Source organism: Cuculus canorus, chromosome 3 (assembly GCF_017976375.1).
Source record: "Cuculus canorus isolate bCucCan1 chromosome 3, bCucCan1.pri, whole genome shotgun sequence".
In the NCBI taxonomy this organism is placed as follows: Eukaryota; Metazoa; Chordata; class Aves; order Cuculiformes; family Cuculidae; genus Cuculus; species Cuculus canorus.
The window spans coordinates 9,753,814-9,778,218 of NC_071403.1; the positions used below are offsets into that span (position 1 = coordinate 9,753,814).

The 24,405-nt window shown below is 37.3% G+C and overlaps 1 protein-coding gene across 1 annotated transcript in view; it reads right to left on the reverse strand.

The window, feature by feature from the left end:
• COL21A1 (collagen type XXI alpha 1 chain) overlaps positions 1–24,405 on the reverse strand; it is a 137,790-nt gene that overhangs the window by 31,519 nt on the left and 81,866 nt on the right. Inside the window, exons 14-20 of the mRNA XM_054063249.1 lie at positions 22,456–22,509; positions 21,410–21,463; positions 17,970–18,023; positions 17,091–17,144; positions 15,514–15,567; positions 15,382–15,435; positions 11,443–11,496 (exon numbers count right to left, since the gene is read on the reverse strand). Of these exons, the coding sequence (XP_053919224.1) occupies positions 11,443–11,496; positions 15,382–15,435; positions 15,514–15,567; positions 17,091–17,144; positions 17,970–18,023; positions 21,410–21,463; positions 22,456–22,509 (378 nt within the window). The remainder of the gene's footprint in view (positions 1–11,442; positions 11,497–15,381; positions 15,436–15,513; positions 15,568–17,090; positions 17,145–17,969; positions 18,024–21,409; positions 21,464–22,455; positions 22,510–24,405) is intronic.

Here is a 24,405-nt window from a genome sequence, read left to right on the forward strand (position 1 = left end):
TTGCTCACAGCCTTGCACCGAACACACCCAGCTGTCTGACACTACCAGAATCACAGTTCTGCTCACACGGATCACACTGATGCAGAAGAATGCAACCTTCAGCCATGCCCCTTTCCCATAGCAAGGAGCCACTCAGATGAAGTAGCAGTGAGTAGACTTAACAGCAAATCATGCATTTTTTCCATATGGTGCATACCGTGAAATTTGTCACAGGATGTAGCAAATGAAAACAATAAAACTGCGTTCCAAAAAGGATTGTAAAATTACTAGAAAACTGGTCCATTGCTGACTATTAAATAGGATGGCCAGCACGCATTTTTGGCTAAGGAAGTCCCAAAAGCTCTGACAGACAGAATCTGGCACTAAATAACAGGCAAAAATAATAATTTTCTACATACTCCTATCCACTGTCAGAGAAAAAGTTCTCTGATAGTTACTTTAGTCTGAGTCTGCTTGGCAGTGCTTATCTAGCTAAGAAAAGTTTGTGCAGAGATTGGGATCAAACTGTTCCAGAGCAGAACGGAAAACCACACCTGGACTCATATAACAATCACTAAGAGTAAATTTAAGTACTAAACTTAATTACTATGCAAAAACTAATCTGCACATTAAGAGTAAAAGGTTGATTCCTAAATGGTTTAATATTTTTGTGGTACATTTCTCATTCTGTGTCTTAGCAGATCTCATAAGCTTGATTTTGCTGGTCCTGTAGAAATTTATTCCACATTGGTCCAAAATGAGTAAAATATGTCAGGATCCTAAAGTCAATTCTTTTCAAGCTTGACCTAAGAACAGGATCCCCTGAGCACTGTATTCTTTGTGCTTCATTAGCCCAGAATAGAGTTTGATTTGTGATATGTAATATTTTTAGAAAAAATGGCTATGCACAAATATATAATATTTTTAAATTATCTATATGAAAAAAATCCAAATGCTGGTCATAACATACATAATGATGAAGACTTCAAATACAACAACATGTGGTACAAATGAAAAAACTATGTATTTTTATCATGGGGCTTTTTTCCAGTTTGAGAAGGAGAGGTCTTACATCATCATGATATTTTAATCTTAGTAGAAATATTAATTAAAACTTACAAACAGATTTAAATTCACACTGATTAGAGATTTAGTTTTTTGTTTCATTATGGATGGGAAGCCAGCCTGTACTCAGACAAGACTTTTAATAGCTTCAATGTAAATTTAATAAAGATTACAAAAAGGAAAACACAAATTGCACCAGATTTCCCCAGAGTTGTTAGTACTGAATCTGCTGCAGCTTGAATGCCTAAGATTTGAGTATCAACTTCTCAATTTCAGGCTTAAAGTTCTTTGTGGACAAGGACTGTCTTCATTGCTCCCTGAACAAAGGTGAAGTACACATGGAAGCAGCTTAACAAGAAACTAGTTAAGTTGACAGCCCAGCTACCAGCTGAACACAGAAGCTCTGCTTTAAGTCCTTTGCTTGTTTTTCTCTTTCATGTTTTCTGGTAGAGTTGAATTCAGCTAACTTTAACTAATCTAAAACTCTTAATTGGCTAAGCCAGTTAAAAGAAACAGACAACCTCAACAGAAAATTACTCCTTCTATCTGAGACAAGTACTGGACACCATGGGATAAATAATCCTACGCAGCTATAAGTTTCATATGCAAAGAGAACCATAACACAGAGATGGGCTAAATATGCTTAATTGATTATATGAGGTGAAATGAAAACCATTTGGGGTAATTATCAGAATATAGATTGTAGATTGAATGCCCAGATGTGGCACTTGGAGCCCTGAAGGAGTTACAGCCAAATTGCTTCATATCACCGCCACCATTCTCAAGGAGGCAGTAACTCAGACCTTCTGAGGGCATAGATACAGCAAATCTATTCTCTGGCTTGGCCCATATATTGGAGAACAATGATGACTAGCAAGAACACTGGCTACCCTGTTACAATCGTGTCAAAGTTGGACCAGAAGATGGAAAGTTAAGCATTCTTTTGGTAATCCTCTTTCTACTCGAGGTTATGTAACTCACTATAAACATGTTGAGAAGCACGGAATAGCAATGTGTAAATGAAATGAGCTGAAATAATAAATATTTATGGCTGCTACATTCTAACTGAGTGTCTTCTTCATTCATAGCCTACTGCGTATGTTTGGTTTCTAAGTATAGCAATCAGCTGAGGGAAGTTTGTTTGGTCTCCAGAGTCACTGGAAACTCCAGCAGATATTTATCTAAGGAGCAAATCAAAATGCTAACTCCTACTGTTCATAGTGTATCAGGAAAGGAAGACAGAAATATTTAGAAGTGTTAAAGGCATTCAGATACCTCCTCTTTTGATTAACTCTAGCCTAAATATTAACAGAGACATAATTCATTTTAAGAAGAGGGTGCTTTGCCTAGAAACCTGAAACGACACTTCCCTGTGTTCTATGGAGCAACATTCGAGTACATCTAGGAATTTGCACTTGAGTAATACTACTAAGATTCAAATCACACTTTATATTACTGTTATGTCAAAACACAATTACACAAACCAGTGACAATCAATAACGTGTGTGCTTAAAAATGAAATATGAACTTGCACGCACAAACAGAAATTGCATTGTGAGGAATTAGCTCCTACAGCATAGCCCATGACTATGTTTTTACCATCGTGCAGACTAAAAAGCGTGGCCTGAATTTTGCATTTATACACCATAAACGGATGAAAAAAAAAAACCCTACACACACTGCTTTTATTCACCATAAATGAGGAACCTGAAGCTAAAATTTTTACAGTCTGACAAATAAAGATTCAAAACATTTCCATTTTGCAGCACATGTTAAAACAATGCCAAATAACCAGACCCGCCTTGAGTATCTGTAGCTTGCTTTTGAGACCTAACAAAATGAAAGACCACAGAGAGCATAGTGTTTAGTGACCTGTCATTTAGGACAGGCCCATATTAATTACATATTCATCTGTTTTGCAGTCTAACATAGTCTAACACACAAGATACTTTCTGTGTGATTAAACACAGCTTCTGAGCAATAACCTTGAACTCAATTGATGTGAATTACAGATGAAAGCAAAACTGACATTCTTATTTATGATCTAGTAAGCTAAATGAATATGTTCCGTGCTTTGTATTTTCGCATAAAATCTACTGGCTAAATGACCATGTATTGTTACCAAAAATATTTTTAATTCTATTAGTATAAATAGTAGAAACTGAGGTGTTTTCAATCCTCTGTAACATGTGTGAGAGTGGAAAATCAGCATAGACAAATACACAAATAATAAAGCTGGCATTGCTGCAAAATAATTGAACACAAAGAAAAAAAATATCCTGTATGTTACTTCCTTGTAACTCCTCTGCCACAATGCACAAACGGGATGGTTACTCCACTGTTCATCAAATATTTTCTCCTTTACAAAAGGAAGTTTTTCATTTTTTGCTCTTTCTCCCCAATAAACTGCAAAAACGTTACTTCAATGATTTGAAATACTTTGTCACATCACATTTTGGTTAAAAGGTGATGCATATATGACTACATCAGGTCAAAAACATGTGACAGTACCGCCACCCAGCAGAGACTTTGGCTGTCAGAGGTTCATTTGAACTTTAAGAATTTCACAATGCATATATTCCTTTTTCTGATCCTAGGAATAACATTTCTGTTAAGGAATATACAAAATCCGCCTTGTTAAAGGTGTAATTTCCAATGTGTTATCTATATTACTGAAGGATTTGACAGTGTCTTGAGGAGTTTCTTGAAAACTGTGCGAGTTAAGAAGAAAAATGTTCGGCAAGAATAACGGAGAGATGCTGCTATTTCAAGATTAATCAGCACATGGGAAACAATGTTTACTGGAAGTATAAACACTAACTCACCAACTTTCCTGGCATTGAAAAGGCAGATGTCAGCCAAATACACAACATATACCAGTCCGAACATTCTCTTCAAGCATCTCCTACTTCAGAAAAGCCTTTCTTGGATGTATAAAAGTAGCCCACAAGTTCAAAAATGCCCTAAGTATTATAAGTGACGTGAGGTGTATCCAAAAGAATGCAAATGAGTCCTTTTTTAAATAATACATGTCAGAGGAATTGTATGTTAATCAATTAAGGCATACCTATTTTATACCAGGTTTACTATATAACTTGCAAGACTTTTAGTGGTTATTCTGTTCTTAGCAAGGTGAATTAACCCATTATGTCTCAGAAATATAAATTCAGATCAAGTTAGATTAAATACTTAAACAAACACATAACTTAGTAAACTTGCAAGGAAAGTAAAAAAACATTAAAGAACTAAACACACACACAGAGCCTACGTGTTCAAGGCCAGGTTGGAAAGAACTTGGGCAGCCTGATCTAGAGGAACACATCCCTGTCCATGGCAGGAGGGTTGGAAATGGATGATCTTTAAGGTCCCTTCCAACCCAAACTATTCTACGATTCTATGATTCCATGTTTCTATGACTCTATGATTCTATTATTATAGTTTTAATACTTTAGTATAAACCACTTCAGCAACACATCACATTTTTAACCAAGATTTGGGAGTAAAGAAATTTCTGATAGAGAGTACAGGATCATTTTACAGTTGAGTGGTTTCGTCCATTCAGCTCCTTAAAAATCTCCACTTCATCAAGGACAGTAATTTTTTAGAATGTCTTTTCTTCAGTCTAAGCAGTAGTATGTTAGTTAATACACTTGAAATGTATCCGTATGTCATTTGCTCAAAATAACATAAAACAACTAATCATAAATGGTTTTGAATGAAAATCAGCTATAATAAACAGGTTTTTTCCACTTAAAAATACATTAAAAATCAAATTGTATAGCTGTAATGTTCAAGTACTGATAAACCATCTCAATAGAAAGGCCCACTGCAATATCAATACTAAGAAAATCTAGTTTCTGGTACTGAGAAAAAATGGTAGCAGTGTTTTCAAGCACACACATATTGCAGTCTCTGCAACTGATGTGAAGGTCTCAAGTCTCCTAAGTGCACAAACATTTAAATGGGCAAACATTTGTATGTATTTTTGAGTAATATTACTATGAAAGGGGCTATCTGATGTGTACTGCATCCATGCTGCCAAACTGATTCACTCTTAGTTTCATACTGGATCTCTAAACTCCTTCCTAGCCAAACTAATTCATCTGGGAATTAAAGCTCGCTTTCTAGTACAGACAATTAATAATTATAGTACAAAGTTTAAGGTTTCTACATTAAATTTTACAACAAATACCCAAAATTATTTTAAGGCATAGAAGAAATGACACTCATCAGAAGAGTTTGTGGCTTTCTGTATAGACAAGACTAGTTCATTGGAATCATTCATGGAATACAAATAAATAAGCATTATCACTAATTTTGCGCTTAGGAAATAGTTCTGCAGTCTTTACTACAGCTGTACCTTCAAGTGTTTGCTGCAGGACAATTCTTTCAGAATCAAAATATTTTAACAGATTTTTATATTATACAAAATTAATAGATTATTAAGAGACATTTTAACAAATGACAAGCACCTGTTTATTGCAATACAGCTCAGCAAGACAGTAGGGAGAATTTAAATCAGCTCAACCTACTGTTCAGAGGTGTTTCTATCACTGTCTTTACAAACCAGCTGCAACGGAAGAGAAATGCAGGTATGTAACTTCTATTGGCACATGAATTAGTAAGAAAAATGCCAGCATAGCCATGAAAAGGTCAATAAAGCATACAAGCATAAAACAGCTTCTCTGTTTCATGCTTGTCTGCTGTACTATTTATATCTATTCATAGCACACGCTACTCGTGTCCATAATAGGCTTACAACCACGGCTCCTTTCATATTTCCTTATGCCTTTTATAAAATTCCCTTTGTTAACATTACATCTATAAAATAGTCTTAAAGAAATGGCAGCAAGATATGCTACCCTTTCTCCACTTGATTTTCCATATTTATCAAATTTGAAATGGTATTAATCAAAAAAAAACCCTCGAAAATACTTTCCTAAGTCTTTGTAAACAGAATAAAAATTAAAAAGATACTATATAATCATAGGAAATAAACATAATTCACATAATTGCATAGTAGGTGAAGACAAATTAAAAAATTAGAAATCATGAGGAACAGAGAGAAAGTAGGAATTAGAGGAGATAAAACTGTTAGTTTTAGAACTCAGAACAGAAGGCATTACTATCCAAGTTGCATTAGGTCAGTGGGTCCAAGTTTATTACAGCATTTATTGTGGCACCAGTCCAGATTGAATTCAATGGGAATCTTCCCATTGCCTTCAATACGCTTTGGATCAGCAACTGTGCTGTCGTGTCTTATACAATTTCTGTCAACTGGGAATAATTGAGTAATTCAGACTAGTCTGCCTGGAGTTCCAGAAGTCTTTAACGTCCTATTTATATATAGCACCATTCTCTTATTTATCTTCTTAACAGCAATTAACTCTGCTGTAATTGTAGTATGGAATTAATTTAGTTTAAACAACCTGTCAGTCAGAATGAAGAAGATAACCTAGGTTGCAAGTAAAGTCTGTTCACAACACATACATATGAAGTGGACCTAGAAGATACAACTGACAAGAAAACTAGCTTGCAGTCTAAAAAATGTGGCAGAGCTTACAGCAAGCAGAGCGTAATTAAAGAGAAACTACTGAAAGCACTGTGTTGTCAAAGCTGTCATCTCCTCCATTCTCAAGTAAGAACAAGACTAATATGTTATATTAGCTCCAGCAATCAGAAAGTCATCAGCAGGACCCTGCCCTTTCTACTCCAACAATTCAGAAATTGGAAGAAGAAATAAAGAAATAATTATTAAAAAACTAATTCAACTAACCAAATCTACTTGTAAAAAAACAACGGTGCATGGCATATGCCTATGAAAGTCTTACTGCATCAGCTGTTTATGTAGAAAAGAACATCCCACGTGAATAACCACGTCACTTTATACATAAACGATTTACAGTTCAAAGTCAGAATTTTCAACAAAGAAATAAGGTATTTTCTTGAGACCCATAAGACATCATTTGCAGGACAAATACTTCCTTGCTTCCCTTATTATTGTCATGCTTACACAGCAGGCCACTAGTGCCCAGAGTTCTGCTGATACTATCAAGGCACAGACAACCATGCCTTGATAGTAATGTATTTCCCTCTCATACGGTGCACCAAACTTAACGAAGTTAAATGCACAGAAATCATCTTAAAACTACTTTCTGATTCTGCTGTAGACTTGAAGAGGGACTTGAACACCTTAAAACTTGCACATCTCATCTATGTTTGTTAACCTCATAAAAGATATTCCTCTTTAAACATCATTCATTCATTTCACATTTTTCACTTAAGTGTGGTGGTTGGGGTAGTAATATTTCTCTCTTCAGTGATTCTCATGAGACTATACAGATATCTAAAGGCATAAAAGGGTGCAATTAAAGTGAAAGAAGATTTTGTTGCAGATGATATATAGAGGGAAAATATTTCCTACCATTCCTTCTATTCTCCAATATAATGTGCTCATTTATATGTCAATTTATGAAATGACAGTCAGTGATATGTGTAAAGCTGTACTGGAAAAGAAAGTTCATTAGAATCAGCTACATTTACAATCTAATATCATCATTCCCTATATTATTATTATGATTTCCTGCCAGACATTTGCTCTGGGAACAGGCTCTCTAGGGAACACTGTCAGAATACAGATAACACAGTTCCTACTAGTTCTGGTTTGTGTCTGGTTTTTTTATAGTTTCATGTGCAAAGAAAGAGAAGAAACATTGAACACAAGACAATTTAACAAGCCATCTGCCTCAAGGTGTTGCACTCCAAGGGTTCCACTACAGCCAATTTGTTCATAGGGAAGAGATCTGCAAAAACGTGTAATAAGGGAGAGGGGGTAGTATTATGGCACACTGAAGAAAAAAAAAAGTGTACTCAATATAACTAATTCAGGTATTTTCTTTCTTTGGTTCCTGTTTTGATTAATCTCAGCATGGGTATAGATGCAGTAGAATTACATTAACTTTAGCTTTGCTTTCCAAACATGCAGGCTACTCAGCGATATCAGTTTCTATGTTGCATTTTAAAGATTTCTGCTTTATGAAGAAAAATAGAGCAACTTCTGTTGGAGATTCCTATATCCTTAGTGTATCTTGAACATGTTTCAAAACGCATTCTGCTACCATACCCTAGCATAAAACATATTTTTCAGAGAATGCATTGATTTAGATCTGTCATTCCTGATACAGGTATAAAAGATTAACAGGCAAAACAGGAATATAGGTATAATAGTGGGAGTCAGCTCATAAGCTGAAAGCCATGTTACGCCGCTGTTGCTGGCACAAACGAGGCCACATCAGAGGTCTTGTGATGTGACCTAAATATTAAGGGATACAATTTTAAGTGTTTGCAGCTGTATTCCTGAAAAATATAATTTCTGAAGAGTAAACATGAGCAGTTGCAAATGTTCAGACATATTACTTGTGGCAGGACAGCATATGGTAGGCCTAGAAGAGCGCTACAAATGTTCTGCCAGCTTCACCCACAAGCACTCACTGCAGAGTTCCTCTCTGCGTGATCATAAACACAAGGAGAAGTCTAACACAGCTTCCACTGAAACCAAACCAACAAAACTCTACATTAAAAAGGATAGCCAGGCTAAAATTAAGCTCTAATAAAGCTTGATTTATTCTATCCCTTAGACAGTTGGCCCCTCAAAGAAAGTATTTATCAAAACAGCCTATCATCAGTAAAATACACGACTAGCCGTTAAATTACTCAAGTAACAGCATGGCCTATTTTTGTCATCAGTAAAATGAGCTTGATTACTGGCTTTACTAAATTTTATCTAAAATATTCTGTCCATTCTGTCAAACGTTATTCTTACACAGAGTGGATGGAATTGGGATGGCCTGGCTAACTTAAGTTCCAAATAGTACTGTTGAGGAAAAATCCCACATCTCTTGGAATTATTTAACTTAGCTTTACAACCTACTTTTTTCCTGCTCATAAATCTGAGAATTAATGAGTAATAATATACCAGAAAATACATTGTCCAGAAAATAACCACACTTCTCAGAGGCTGGAGGAAATAGGAGTTTGGTTCCACTGTGCTCTCCATCCTAGACAGATGTCTCAAGATGTACTCATTTTGCAACCATGCTCTTTTTATTTAGTAAAGCAAGAGGGATCATAAGATGGCTATTTTTAAAAAGATCAGCTTAACAAGTTAGGTCATGTCTAACACTTATGAGGCCAAATGGAAGAAATAAAGACTGTTCGCATGTACGTTTGTGTGGGTGGGGTATCCACGCAAGCTGCTGAGCTGTCCCAGGGTCACAGTTGCATCTAGCTCGTTCATGATATGGAGCCATACAATTTCAACAGTATCATCTAAGGCCTGTCTTGAAGTTAAACGGCCTATTTGGCTATCACAGAGAGGGCGCAGCAGAGTTCAGTCCCTCTCTCCCACATCAGTGCCCTAACTACTAGGGTATCCCACCAGTCAAGATCACACTGAATTGCACAGAGGAAGAACAGCAAGAAGGCACGTCCATGTTACACATCAAACACACATTGGAGGAACAACAAAAGCAGAAGCAACAAGTTGCACAAGACATCCCTTACACCCCCCAAAACCCAGCTCACTTTACATGGGATGGAAGCCAAATGCCCTCTACTTAAATAAGAGAGCCCACATTTCCCATGGCTTGAGGATAGCTCTCATTGTGCACTGCCCAAGCCCACATCGTTACTGCAAAGCTGCAGCACAGAAATGCCCTTTGCTCCTCCTCCAGGCTCCAAACAGATGGAAGCAGTGTGTTTGCACATGCAATCTGTTGCTACACCAGATGAGCAAGTATAACTAGGTGTCTTACATTTGCTTCCTACTGGTGACCTTGAGGTGCTTTCCTGGTCAGCCAGCAGACTTTCTGCTTCTCAGAAGAACCTCCACTGATTACTAACTAAGCACAATTTGGCTTGTCCTGTTAGGATTGTGTAATGTTTCTGTAGTTGTTTATATATCAAAAGTCTTCCTCTATATTATTTTATGATGATTTTGAAAGTTTTCTTAGTGATTTTAATCTCTTAAAGCTGCCACTTTATATCTCTTTAAAGTATGTGACTAATAGGTCAGACTTAACCAAAGCTATCAGATCAGGAAGAGAGCTGTTAAAGTATTACATACTTAATTTTCCCTGGGTCAGAAATGCCTTCTCCTTCCTATTTCTTAGATTAATTTTAAAGAAACACAATGACTAACATTTTTTACTAAAAATGAAAAGAGGCTAAACAAGGCCAGGAACAATAACAGCTGTCTTCTTATTACCTCAATGCATTTTTTTTTATGGTGTATTAACTAACAATGTACCGAAACCTCCTCACGTGTATTCTATGGGTTTTAATTAACATTCACTTTCAGTCTTTCTTATATCGGAAGATACCATAAAAGGTTAATACATCTCACAGTTATTTGGGGCAGAAAAAGAAGAAAAAATAAAGCCAAGTAAGGAATTATGTGTATTCTTCATTTAAGCCAGCCAAGCAGGAAGAAAATCTCTTGGGAATGATTGCCCAGTGTTTGGTTACAGTCTCCTCACAGTGTTTTATGAGGTTTTGGTGACTATATGTAAAATTTAAATGAAAGAGCTTAAGAGTTTTTCAGCTGGGAGCGTTATTTCCATGTCTAGTTTTCAAAACTCTCTCCCAGATTTCAGTGCCATATAACATATACTGCCTCCGATTACACTCAACACCACAAAAATCTCTGAATGGATGAAGCTGTATCTCCTTATCTTACAATTCAAAATGTAATTCAGAATGTAACTCATCCGGAAGGCAGTGTCCCACCAGCTGAGCTCCATTTACTGCTCCTGGCCTACAGAAGAATTACTGATGGTTTTAAGACAGCTGAAGCTCTCTCGGCACTCCAAAGCTTTCAGTTATTTCTACAGATATCTTGGCTCCTTTGCTTCAAGGAAAGTCTGGTGGCCTTAAAGAGCCAGACAAGGGAATGAAGATAACAAAGCCAAGCTATCACACATAAAGAGGAGGAAAAACGAGCTGCCCTGAGGAGCTGCCCAAACACCGGCAGAGGAACAATGTCTTCGGAAAAAAGCAGGACAAAACTTAAGTATTTATCAATATCTAACTATACCATCCTGTCAATAGAGAAAAAAAATCAATGAGACAATTTTACAACAAATATACAAATGGTATATTACAGCAAAGTAGGTCAGAATTTTTAAGGCATCTTTGACTTCAAAGGCTTATTTCTTCTACTAAATCTGAATTTAAAGAGAAGCATCAGAAAATAAAAAAGCACTTTTACAAAAGTGAATATATTAACCGATTCAAATAAATACAGATGAAACATGAAATATATCATCCATTAACTAAAAAAGAAAAAAAAAATCCAAACAAATCAGTACATAAGGATATGTCAGCAATTTAATCACTTACAGGCTCTCCTCGATGTCCTTCTAGGCCCGGAGATCCAGGCTGTCCAGCTTCTCCCTTTAAAATAAAAAAGATAGTCAAATACAATGTTCAAAAACAAGACCTTGCTTTGCATAAAAAAAATAATTATGTCAAACAGTAAATTATTATTTTTAATATAAGTAACATGTAAAACAAATACACATTATCAAGGCTTCATCAAACAAACCTCTTAAGAACTGTTTCAAACACAGTAAGAAGTGTTGCCAGTTTGATATTCCCTCATGCTGTGTCCAACAGACAGCTGTCAAACAGTTTGCAAAAAGAGACGAGACAATTGTCTTTTGAATCAGAACAGCATCTACTGGTTGAAGAAGCGCATAAAACAGGAATAAATCGCTATTGTGTAATTATTACAATAGTCTGAAAACTTTTCAAAGCACTCCATGATACAGCAGTATCAGATATGATACCAGATATCAAATCTTTATGTCCTTACTCAAAACATGTATGATATCACATACATTCCGAAAATTTGAAGCATAATTCCAGAAATAAAAGCACATAAAACAAATGCAAATCACAGAATCACCAGGTTGGAAAGGAACCACTGGATCATCGAGTCCAACCATTCCTAACACTCCCTAAACCATGTCCCTCAGCACTTTATCCACCCGTTCCTTAAACGCCTCCAGGGAAGGCGACTCGACCACCTCCCTGGGCAGCCTCTGCCAGTGCCCAATGACTCTTTCTGTGAAGAATTTTTTTTCTGATATCCAACCTGAACTTCCCCTGGCGGAGCTTCAGGCCATTCCCTCTAGTCCTGTCCCCTGTCACTTGGGAGAAGAGCCCAGCTCCCTCCTCTCCACAACCTCCTTTTAGGTAGTTGTAGAGAGTAATAAGGTCTCCCCTCAGCCTCCTCTTCTCCAGGCTAAACAACCCCAGCTCTCTCAGCCGCTCCTCATAAGACTTGTTCTCCAGCCCCTTCACCAGCTTCGTTGCTCTTCTCTGGACACGCTCCAGAGCCTCAACATCCTTCTTGTGGTGAGGGGCCAGAACTGAACACAGTATTCGAGGTGCGGTCTCACCAGTGCCGAGTACAGAGGGAGAATCACCTCCCTGGACCTGCTGGTGACCCCATTTCTGATACAAGCCAAGATGCCGTTGGCCTTCTTGGCCACCTGGGCACACTGCTGGCTCATGTTCAGTTGGCTGTCAACCAACACCCCCAGGTCCTTCTCTTCCGTGCAGCTCTCCAGCCACTCTTCCCCCAGTCTGTAGCACTGCAAAGATCAGTTCATAGCTATATAAAATAATCTGGTAGTAATTAACTTAAAATTACAAAAGTGGACTTGAAGTAACAAGGGGTAGCATCTGGGGTTCAAGCCATGCTTTTTTTTTTTTTCTACATTCTTTCCCAGAATGAATATTGTAAGAAAATAGGAGAGCTCGAGCAGAAATTTCCTTCAAAGACAGCCTGTTTGTTACTGCTCTGAATTTGATTATAGACCCAGAATGAAGCAATGTTTTATAGCAAGCAGATGTTGAAGTCAAGCTGACAAAACGTCTGAATGAAGAATATGGTTTCTGTTAACTATTATATTATAAAATGAATAAAAACTAATAAGTATGTCATATTTTTGTACTACAATAATTAAATTACGAAACAGCCAAGAAAATGTCTTTCAGTTTAAATGCATACAGGTTCACACAAATAATATACTGAACTATGTATGTGTTGTTTGTAAGCATAAAATCAGATCAAAATATTCTCCAAATTCAAGCTTTATCAATATAATATTTTTCACTCTAAAGGGCCACAAGTGACAGTTAAAATTTTATGTTAAACAACTGCAACTATTACCAATCCATGTTATCAAAGAGAAGAGAGGAAAACATTTAATCTCTTTCTTATTTCTTCTATTTTATATAGTACCACAGAAGGAATTTCTCCACCAACTTAGCAGAGATATCTGTGTGTCGCTATGTGTGTGTTTGTGTGTATATATACATATATATATAAAATGATGGAATTCACGTGAAGTAAATCCATGTAGGTAACTAATCTCCTATCACAGCCAACACAAGTCTAGCCAAGACATTTGATGGAGGCATGATTCAGCTGACCAGCCACTAGGAACTCAGTTTCATTGCCTCCACACAGGCAACGAGACTTTGGTCATGTTTGAGATACCCAAGTGTGTCTTGTTTGGGTTCCTACTTCCATGCCACAAAGCCACTGGTTTTCCATAGGACTTATGTCAATTCCCTTAAGATGCTTTGGACATTAATGCACCAGACATCTCAAAGGCACCAGATGCTTTTATGTAGGCAACCGAACTGGTACGTACAAGTTCGCCTTCTTTGGGCTGAATTGTTCTCCAGACTCCACTGGCATTACTGGTTAGACTTCATTGATTTAAATGGCAAAATAGTAGCTACTACGTCCATAGACACAAACTTTGCTGAGTGTTTCAAGAATGCCTGTTAAATTGTCTTTGCCTGACATATTTGCAAGTGTCAGAGATATATGCTTCCATAGATACATAGTAATAACAACAATTAGTAGGCAGGTATAAATGGGATTAGAAGATCAAAATGAAATTAATGTAGGAGTATTTAAAGCTAAACCAAGGAATCAATAAAGAAAAAGTCCTTCAGTCAGCAGCCGAATTATGTTAGAGGCTCCATTTATTATTATAGATTTACTAAGAGCTCAATACAGTTGTCAACATATAGACTTGCAAAGCCATTTCCTGATGCAAATAAGAGTGAAACAGTTTTCACCATAAAGACAGTCAGGATGAAATGAGTTGCACAGTCCGCATTCTTGGAGGTCATCAAGACCCACCTAGAAAAGCCCTGAACAACCTGGTCCATTTGTCAGCTGAAAGCTGGCCCAGGACATGCCCCAAACAAAGTCCCTAACAGCCTGGGCGAGCCTGGGATTCTGCGGGATACACCTTGTTGGCAGCTGCTGCCAGGAAGGGTTTAGGTCTCTCATAGTTCTTGCGCTACATCTCCCTGCTGCAGGAGATGTCACAGACATGTCATGGCATCCCTAATTGCTCTAGGCAGGAATGGTCACACAACAGGAGAAAGACCCAGATCTCCAGCAACAGGAATAGGAATTTAGACAAACACACTTAAAAACACACTTGTGGTTTTGGACACTGAAGGAACTTTATTCTTCAGCAGCCCTAGCTCGCATCAATACTATTATATAAGACAAATATTACAGGAACAAAGCTGCTGTTAAAAAGCTTCTCTAGATCAATTCAACTGAACATTAACATCACATATTAATATTTTTTTTTTCCTCTGAACTTAAAACTGATACTACTAACGTTCATCTTTTCACAAATTAGAAGAGTGCAAACAACAATTAGGTAAACAAAATGCCCAGTGAACTCACAGTCTGCAATACATTATAGAAATGTCAGATCGGTAGTCTTTTTTACACCAGAGTATTAGTCCACTTGAAAAACTGTTCTAAATTAAATACAAAGGGCGCTGTACAGTGAAGAGACTACAAACACAAACATGAATCCAATATTGAAGGTGTTTTTCCCTAGCTTTCATCCAGCTCCCTTCAAAAGCAATAACAATAATTAGATTCCTTCCTCCTTAACTGATCACACCAGGTATGTTCTGGAGCATAAGCTTGTATATAAATTTCATCAACAGATTCATAGTTAGAGAAACCCAAAAGGGGTAAGGAAGACATAGCATAAACAATCTCTGATGATCACTAATAACCTCTTAATAAAAGCTTTGCCCCTGCTCACAAACCAACTGAAATCAGTAAGGTCTGCCCATTGACTGCAGTAAACTTTGGCATTTCCCAGTAATACACATTATTTTAATTTCCAGTAATTCTCCAGAGAACAAATTGGATATATTTAGACCAATAACAATGTGCTTGGAGAGTTTAGAAAGATACAAATACACATTTGTACATACCTTGAAACCAGGACTTCCTGGTATTCCATCTTTTCCACTTCTGCCAGGTTCTCCCTGTGTCAACAGTTAACAGTCATCAGTGGGTGAATTACTAAGCAAAAGTTAAAGGCAAACAGTCTTCACAAAACTTACGGATCGCCCAGGCATTCCTGGAAACCCTGTGTCACCTTTCTCTCCTTTTGAACCCTAAGAAATACAGCAAATGGAAAGTAAGTAGTGCTCAATGCTCATGCTGCAAATTCAGTATATTTTACCTATAATTCACGTACATAAATTCATATTTTGAAAATGTATGGAAGATATGTTTGTTTCTTAACACAGGCAATGGTCAATCAATAACTACCCTCTCTTATGGAAATGTAAATATATTCTAAAATACAGAAATGTGAAAACAGAACCTCTTTAAATTTGCTTAAGACTCTAGACCAATACGTACATGAAGAAAATATAAGAACAGGGGAAAACATAACTGTAAACATTATACGACCAAAGTATTCTCTCTGAAATATAAATATTTACAGACAAGAACACTCTGCTTTATATAAATTACAGGTTAAAACATCTGTCTTCCAGGCTCCTCAGTCCCACTCCATTCATGTTCTCGTCTCCTCACTTCCCACATTCCTCTCCACAGCTCCCTTTCCTTTACGTGGTTCCTGTACTTTTCTATGTATTAAAAAGCAGAACTTTTTGCAATATAATTATTACATATACCCCATATTAAAGGCATAGACATTTTTGCAACAAAATACATTTATAAGCATTTTGTGTTATGTTAAAATTAATTACATTGATCCATTAACAGAAAGACAAAGAGAGTTTCAAAATATCCAAATAAGCAAAACATGAGGGTTCCTTCAGTGGAAATTTTTCTGTTAGGGCTGCAGAATTAAATTCTCTGTGAATACACCTATTATAAAAATATAAATTATGTTGTAGTGCGTGCAGTGCCAGCGCTGTCAGGAGAAGCCGAGGCTGCCCCATGCCAGACACGGCCGGTTCCTTCTAACTAGAACCAAACCTCTACAGGGCACGGCTGAGCCCTGCAGCCAAGGTCGTAGAGCCTCAGCGAAAATTTATTTAAGAAAGGGGAAAAAAAAATGATAGAGGCAAAGAGTGAGGGAAAAAGTGAAAGAAACAACTCTGCACACACCAAGGTCCGTGAAGAAGGAGTTGAGGCACTGGAGAAAAGATTCTCCTGTAGAGAGGACCATGGTGGAGTTGCAGAAGCCAAGCTGCAGCCCATGGAGACCCCATGAACGAGCAGGTTAATAGTGAAGGACTGCAACCTGTGGGAAGGACCCATGCAGGGGCAGGGCAGAAGTGTGAGGAGGAAGGAGAGCAGAGAGGGGCAATTATGGACCCCTATCCCAAGAAGGAGTGAAGTCGAGCCTGGGAAAAAGCAGAGATGGGGGCAAGGTGTTTTAGGTTTCGTCTTTACTTCTCACTATCCAAATCTATCTTAGTTGGCAATAAACTTAATTTTCCCCAAGCCAAATCCGTTTCGCCAATGACAGTATTTGATAGGTGATGTCCCTGCTCTTATCTATACTCACAAGCTTTTCCATCTTATTTTTCTCCCCCTGTACTGTTGAGGAGGGGGAATGAGGGAGTGGCTGGAGGCACATCAGCCAGTCAGCCAGCCAAGGTCACTCCACAACAGATACCAATAACATTTTACTTCACTTTATGATTATAAATTTACTTACCTTTTTTCCATATATTCCTGGTACTCCTTGATCTCCTTTAGGACCCCTTTCTCCCTAGACAAAATGTGTATGTATAAGCTAGTTTTTAAAATAACAGTTACATACAGATATATGCACAAAGTATACATGTATAGCAGACATAAAATGAAGCAGGCAAAGAGCTACACCTGATATAAAAACTATACTCAAGACAGTAAACGCAAATCTTGAATTTTCCAAGCTCTCCTAAGGGAGAAGCCCAGAATATCTAACACTGCTTGTTAGATACCTAATCCATTGCTCTAGGGCTTAACGTTGCTATTTTCAATGGAAGGCACTTTGAGTTTCTGGTTGCTTCAATACAGGTTTGTACCTAACTGAGAATTCAGCTCTTTGAAAAGTGCTGCACTTTTCCAAAGACCGTATTTGAAAAGTTTAAAACACAAATTTGGAAAAACTAAGAAGCAAATTCAGTTGAGTACTAACAAAGAAGAGAAAAACATACAGTTGATGATGTCTTGGGGAACATACGTATGAAATAAACTCAGCAGGTTAGACCAGAACTATTCTATAAAATGCTGTCACTCAAATTGAATGACTTCAAGAAAATTACATAATTTTTTTGGTTTTGACACATTATTTGTAATGAAGTTTTTAAGTAGTAGTAAAATCAAAGTTCAAGGTAATCAATATAGAATACTATAAAACAGAACAAAAATAAAAAATATGTAAGTACCATGGCAAGTATCTTCCTTCAATTTCAGCATCATATCTATTCAATTTATGTAATTCATCAAAGGCACTGACATAATCTTGTATATAAACTATAGTTTTCCTTTAAATGAAACTATAGAGCAAGCTGAAGCACATGACTATTGTAACAAGAAATATCATTTCAACCTTTGGCGCTGGCATCCCATGTAATCCAGGAAAACCAGGTATTCCACGGTCACCCTAAAAAAGCAAACATTTTCTAAATCCTTACATCTAAAGTAGTAGTAATGCTATCACAATATTAATATAATCATTGATCAACAATTAGTGGAAAGAAGTTATATGTCACCATATCAACTACATAACATTGGTATGATGAGAGTTTCTTGATCTTTAAAAAGATTAAATTAAAGAACAAATGAAAACATTCATAATTTATTTCAGAAGAAATTTTACTGTGTTTTCCCAATAAGGTTTATGGAGTTAACACTAAAGCAATTGAGCTTTAACAACAGGAAAAAAAAAGCTTTGAAAATCTCTGTAGGATATGTGATAATTCTACCTTGCATTCCTAATTCTGAACGAATAAGTAAATTCCCTAAATCTGAGGTGGCTTTGCTCAGACCTCTTATTGAAATTATCAAAGACCTACTGGCCTTATCAAATTCCTCACCAGCTTACTCTGAACGAATGAAGTATTAAGTACTTCATCTAAAAAACAAACAAAGTGGAACCAAAACAGAGTGATGAAACAACCTTGGCACTTTGACAAAAGAGTTCTCATTTCAGTGGTAGAAAGAATACACTTTGGTAAAAGCAGTTGGCAACTGAAAACACAAGCGAAAATAACAGTTCTTTTTATTGTCCTCACAAGTGCCAGATACCAGGAATTAAAAAAATTTGCTGTTGGTACTGAAGATATTTATCTGACAATTTGTCTGCAAGCTGCCTTCAGCAATTACAGTAAAAGGCTGAATTATAACTTGGCGCTACCTGACTCGAAAAAATAGAAATGAGTTTAGTTCCTTGTTTCAGTAGATGGGATCTACCTCATTCAGGACAAAGAGCCAATCACCAAATTATTTCTGGAAAATCGTAACTTTTTTTCTCTCTGTTAATATTTAACTCTATATACAGCAATATATTTCAATTTCTTTAATATATTTCAGTCATAAAGGAGAAATAGTAAATTATGCTCAGGAAGTTATTTTATATATTACAAATTCTAAGACAAAGGATAAAAGAAAAGATGTTTCTGTGGTATTTATCAAAACAATTCATGTCTAAGCAGATTTGGAGAGATCTGCCACATATTCACAGAAGATAGGAACACAACCACAGGAATGATAGCTTGTGAGTTAATGCTATCAAAATATCTCTCAACAAATAAGTACTGAAAACAGGCAATGAAATGGTGTTGAAAACATCAGCAAAGCTTATTAAATAAACACTTGATCACAGAATCACAGAATCACAAGGTTGGAAAGGACCCATTGGATCATCGAGTCCAACCATTCCTAACACTCCCTAAACCATGTCCTTAAGTACTTCATCCACCCGTTCCTTAAACACCTCCAGGGAAGGCGACTCGACCACCTCCCTGGGCAGCCTGTTCCAGTACCCAATGACTCTTACTGTGAAGAATTTTTTTCTGATATCCAACCTGAACCTCCCCTGACGGAGCTTCAGGCCATTCCCTCTTGTCCTGTCCCCTGTCACTTGGGAGAAGAGCCCAGCTCCCTCCTCTCCACAACCTCCTTTCAGGTAGTTGTAGAGAGTAATAAGGTCTCCCCTCAGCCTCCTCTTCTCCAGGCTAAACAACCCCAGCTCTCTCAGCCGCTCCTCATAAGACTTGTTCTCCAGCCCCCTCACCAGCTTTGTTGCTCTTCTCTGGACACGCTCCAGAGCCTCAACATCCTTCTTGTGGTGAGGGGCCCAGAACTGAACACAGTACTCAAGATGCGGTCTCACCAGTGCTGAGTACAGAGGGAGAATAACCTCCCTGGACCTGCTGGTGACCCCATTTCTGATACAAGCCAAGATGCCGTTGGCCTTCTTGGCCACCTGGGCACACTGCTGGCTCATGTTCAGTCGGCTGTCAACCAGCACCCCCAGGTCCTTCTCTTCTGTGCAGCTCTCCAGCCATTCTTCCCCCAGTCTGTAGCGCTGCATAGGGTTGTTGTGCCCCAAGTGCAGGACCCGGCATTTGGCCTTGTTAAACCTCATCCCATTGGTCTCGGCCCAGCGGTCCAGCCTGTTCAGATCCCTTTGCAGAGCCTCCCTACCCTCCAGCAGGTCGACACATCCTCCCAGCTTAGTGTCATCTGCAAACTTGCTAAGGGTGCACTCGATGCCTTCATCCAGGTAATCCAGGTAATCTGCTCAAAAGTGGTGATTCAATAATTGGATAAACTAAAACTCTCAGGGATGGAAAGAGTTTTAAATTAGTTGCTACAGAAAGTTTGCATGTAATGGGATGAAATTAAGAGATCAAAATTCGGGCTGAATCATCAGGGAAAAAATTCTAATGGCAAGACCTATTTTACAGTGGAAGAAAGTTTTCTAAAACAGTGGTGGAAGCCCTATTTCTTGGCATGTTTTAAGCAAGGCTGGACTGAGCATTAGGAAATATTCTATCTGTGACAACCCTGCACTGCCAGGAGAAGAGAGTTTTTCACCATCAGTGTCTCACTTTCTGCACATGGCTCAACACTGACTAATCAACTAAATTAACATCTAAGATCAGTTAAATTAAGATGCCTAAAGCACAGAACACATGAGCACGTTTTTCAGCTCTAATTTGAGAATTCTGCTGAACAACGATGAATTTACAGAGCTGCTTTTAATATCAGGAACTTTAGAAGAACAAAATTCTACAGTAAAATCTGATTGGAAAAACAAGTGTTTGTTTTACAAAAAAAAAAAAAAAGACTTTGAAACTTTAATAAACCAAAACCAAAAAATGCTTTTGTCACAATGACTTTAGAACTTTTCTAGGCACAGTGCAAAAGTGTAGAGAAGGATGGATACAGATATTTATATATCAATGAGATGTGACAACTGCCAATGGCTAGTTTATTCACTGTGTTTACAGAAGAACGAGATTCAAGTTTATCCTGATTACCAGAACAGAGTTATAGATAAGCTTCCACACGTGTCAGCAGCTCCAAGCTACCGGCTAAGCCTCAGCTAGAATTCTTCCACAAAAAGATTTGTTTCAATTAGTCAGTGTTTTCTGATAAAAAGTGCCATACAAAAATTCCTACCTACTTCATCTGGATGCTCACTTTAAAAGGGTGAAAAGAGATAGAAAGAAACCATCCTGACAGGGGTCTGTGTCATGCTTCCTGGTACCTATATTTAGATATGCTTTCTAAATTTAAATCATTCAGTATAATAAAGGTGTTACTGGCAGTGATAAAGCCTATATACACTTTATTAACTCCAGCAGAAAGGATTAAGAATTGAAGTAACATCCTAAACTTAGGGTCCTTACTCCTTTATTAGCTTTTTAGTAAACAAATCTCACAGAAGCCTTATGTGAAAATATTGATGCTATTAACTGTACAATCAAAAATGATAAATGGTAAGAGTAAAATCTTTTTATTTATTATTATCTTTTTTACCTTAGCCCCATCTTTTCCTGGCTCTCCCTTGATACCTGGTAAGCCACGTGGTCCCTAAAAGAGAAAAAATGAAAACCAGCTCAAATACTAATACAATCTGATACAGAATGAGAAACAGAAATGTAATACAACACGATCCAGGGACTGATGTGTAAGCTGCCTGATCACAATACCTTGATAACTGGATACAAAAGCAGAACAAATCAGTAAAAGTATCCAGCAGGTATAAATATGCCTCACTACCATAACCCATGACTGGGGAACACCAAAACAATTCTTTGCTTTAATCAAGGATGTGCCCCAGGTTAAAAGGACATCATATGGCCTGTTCTCATCAAGAGATGCCTCTTTCCTTTCAAAGATAGCCTTCACATACGCTGTGATACATCCTTGCTCTTCACCTGCATGCTCTTGTGATATTTAATTTAATAAATTAATGAGCTCTTGATGATCTAGCCAGACTGGATCATCCCACAACTGAAATATAGCATCGGTTTCCAGTAATTGTCTCAGTAAGGGCTTCTATACTAATAGAATGAAGAAAGAAAAAGAATTCTCCACCAGTCTAAGCTTTGTCTGAAATCTTAGAATAGAATCATAGAATAGACTGGGTTGGAAGGGATCTTAAAGATCATCTAGTTCCACTCCCCTGCGATGGACAGGGTCCTCCCTGCGATGCCCCTTTGGATGTGTGAATTGTGGGTAATCAATCACCATGACAAGGCTTCAGATCACTGTTACTGATTCATAGAAAACTGGAAGGAACTACTGTTTGGCTTCTGGATCAGAATGAAAATGCGTGTGTCCTGCTCCTACAGACCTAGCAAGGATTAGATTTGTGGTCTAATCGTCAACCTACCTACAAACCCTAAAGTCATGTGAGTTCCAAAGCAATTCACCCAAGGATGGTCCCTGAATTCACGTAATCGCTTGAGCCCTTTTCATTGCCCACACCTAAACTCTCAATGACAAACCATGCATATTGGGAGAGAGTTGGCAGCATTTGTCTCATATTTTCAAATTCTAGGAATGAAATAGAAACTTACTTGTACCCCTGGATTTCCTGGGATACCAGGAGTTCCTGCCGATCCCTGATATCCCTAAGGAAAAGAAACCAAGGCTTGTGACTTTTCATAACATACATTTATAAATTTCCAAACACCTATTTAAGGAAAAAAACATCCTCCTGGTTACTAGAGGACTCTTGTGACAACCCTGCCATTTTACATTATGCATTTCAATGACTGCTCTTGCAATCACACATTTGAGATTCAGATTTTGGCTTTCAGAAGCTTTCACCTCTGCATTTGAAATCTGCAGCCTTCAGACTTTATACTAAAATCTGTTATTTTAGGATTATTACATGAGAATGTAACAAACATATACTTTTATTCCCCAATGGAAATAAAACAGAAAAGAACAAACTAACCCACATATGTAGACACTTTTTTTAATTCTCTCTCTCAAGAAAAATAGCTGATAAATTTCAGGACTTTTAAAGGCTTAGTTACATGAATAAGCTTTAAACAAACAAGTCATGTTCTAATACATTATGCAACTAGCTTTATAATATATCTAAATAATAAAAATTCCATTGGCAGTACTAAGCACTTAGCTATGAACCTGTAGGTATAAAACAGGCTATACAAGTAAAAAAATAATTTGAATGACTTGGACTATGAAATGAAATGCTAAAAAATTCATGAGTTGAAAAGAGAATTTCAGGAATGTTCTACTAGAAATCAACATCGGCAGAACAAGAGAACCTTTACAGAACCCAAACTACATGCCTGAGTTGTTTTGGTAGATTGGATTCAATGAGTAGAGCAAGGATAGCCATTTTTTGTGCAAAATTAACAAGTGCTTTAAAAGAATCTTTTAACAGAAGCAAGTAACAGAAGAATAAGAAGTTCTCCTTGCTCCATTAAAAATGTGTCATTCCCATGGACAGAACGAGCTACAGGGTTTTTTTGAGAAAACAAACAAAACAAGAAGAGAAATTATCCTATGAAACTCTGAGGCTATTTGGTTCAGACCTTTGAACAGGCAGCCGAAATTAAACTCTATAAATGCCATGAATTTAACTATCCAATTTCAGATACCCAGAACTTGATCTTGATTTTAACTGAAAGAACTAATGATCCTGTTTCTAAATGAGTTTCAGTCTTAAAAATTTAGCACAAAATTTAACAGGGGGATTTCCACAGTGATAAAAAGGAGCTAATAGAAACTTTTCAGTACAAGGAAGGCAATGTGTATATCTGATTTCTTCTTCACATCAGTCAAAGCTTCCTAAGAATAATAAACAGAGCTAAAATTATTTGCTGGGTTAGATACAAGAGAGTACTTGCTGTGCCCTCTTCCCAAAAGCCATTTGAACAGATGCCCAGTGAGCCAGCTGGTAATGTTCAGTATAGAAGTAAACAGAATTCTAGGTCTCTGTTATGGATGGATCTTTTATCAAACATTCTACTTTTAGTGCTCATGTCAGTTCTAGCAAAATCAGTTTTAACTGTAAATCATCAAGCATTCTCAGATTGCTTATAAGCCTCATGGGTAGCCAAAACAATTCACCGAGCCAAAATGACTTTAAAAGTTTATCTTTCTATTTTTTCTCAAAAAAAAAAAAAAAAAAAAAGCTAAAAGTTTGTATGACTTCCTGTAGGATATAATTCTACATAAATAAAAACTTTATTTCACATTTTAGATCTCTGAAATGCAATTTCCCTTCCTTCTCCTTCTAACTGGGGAAAAAGCAGAGGAGGACAATTTCGTGGCTGAACTGAATTTCAAAATTCACAAGACAAACAGCAGAAGAGTTTTCAGCTTACACAGCTGTATATTTAGCTCAGAGCTAGGTCTTGGAATGTGATTGCAGATCACAGAATCATAGAATAGTTTGGGTTGGAAGAGACCTTAAAGATCACCTAGGTCCAACCCCTCCTCCCACTTTATTATGTGTGTTTGCTTAATGGAAAGCCAGAACAGCGAAGATT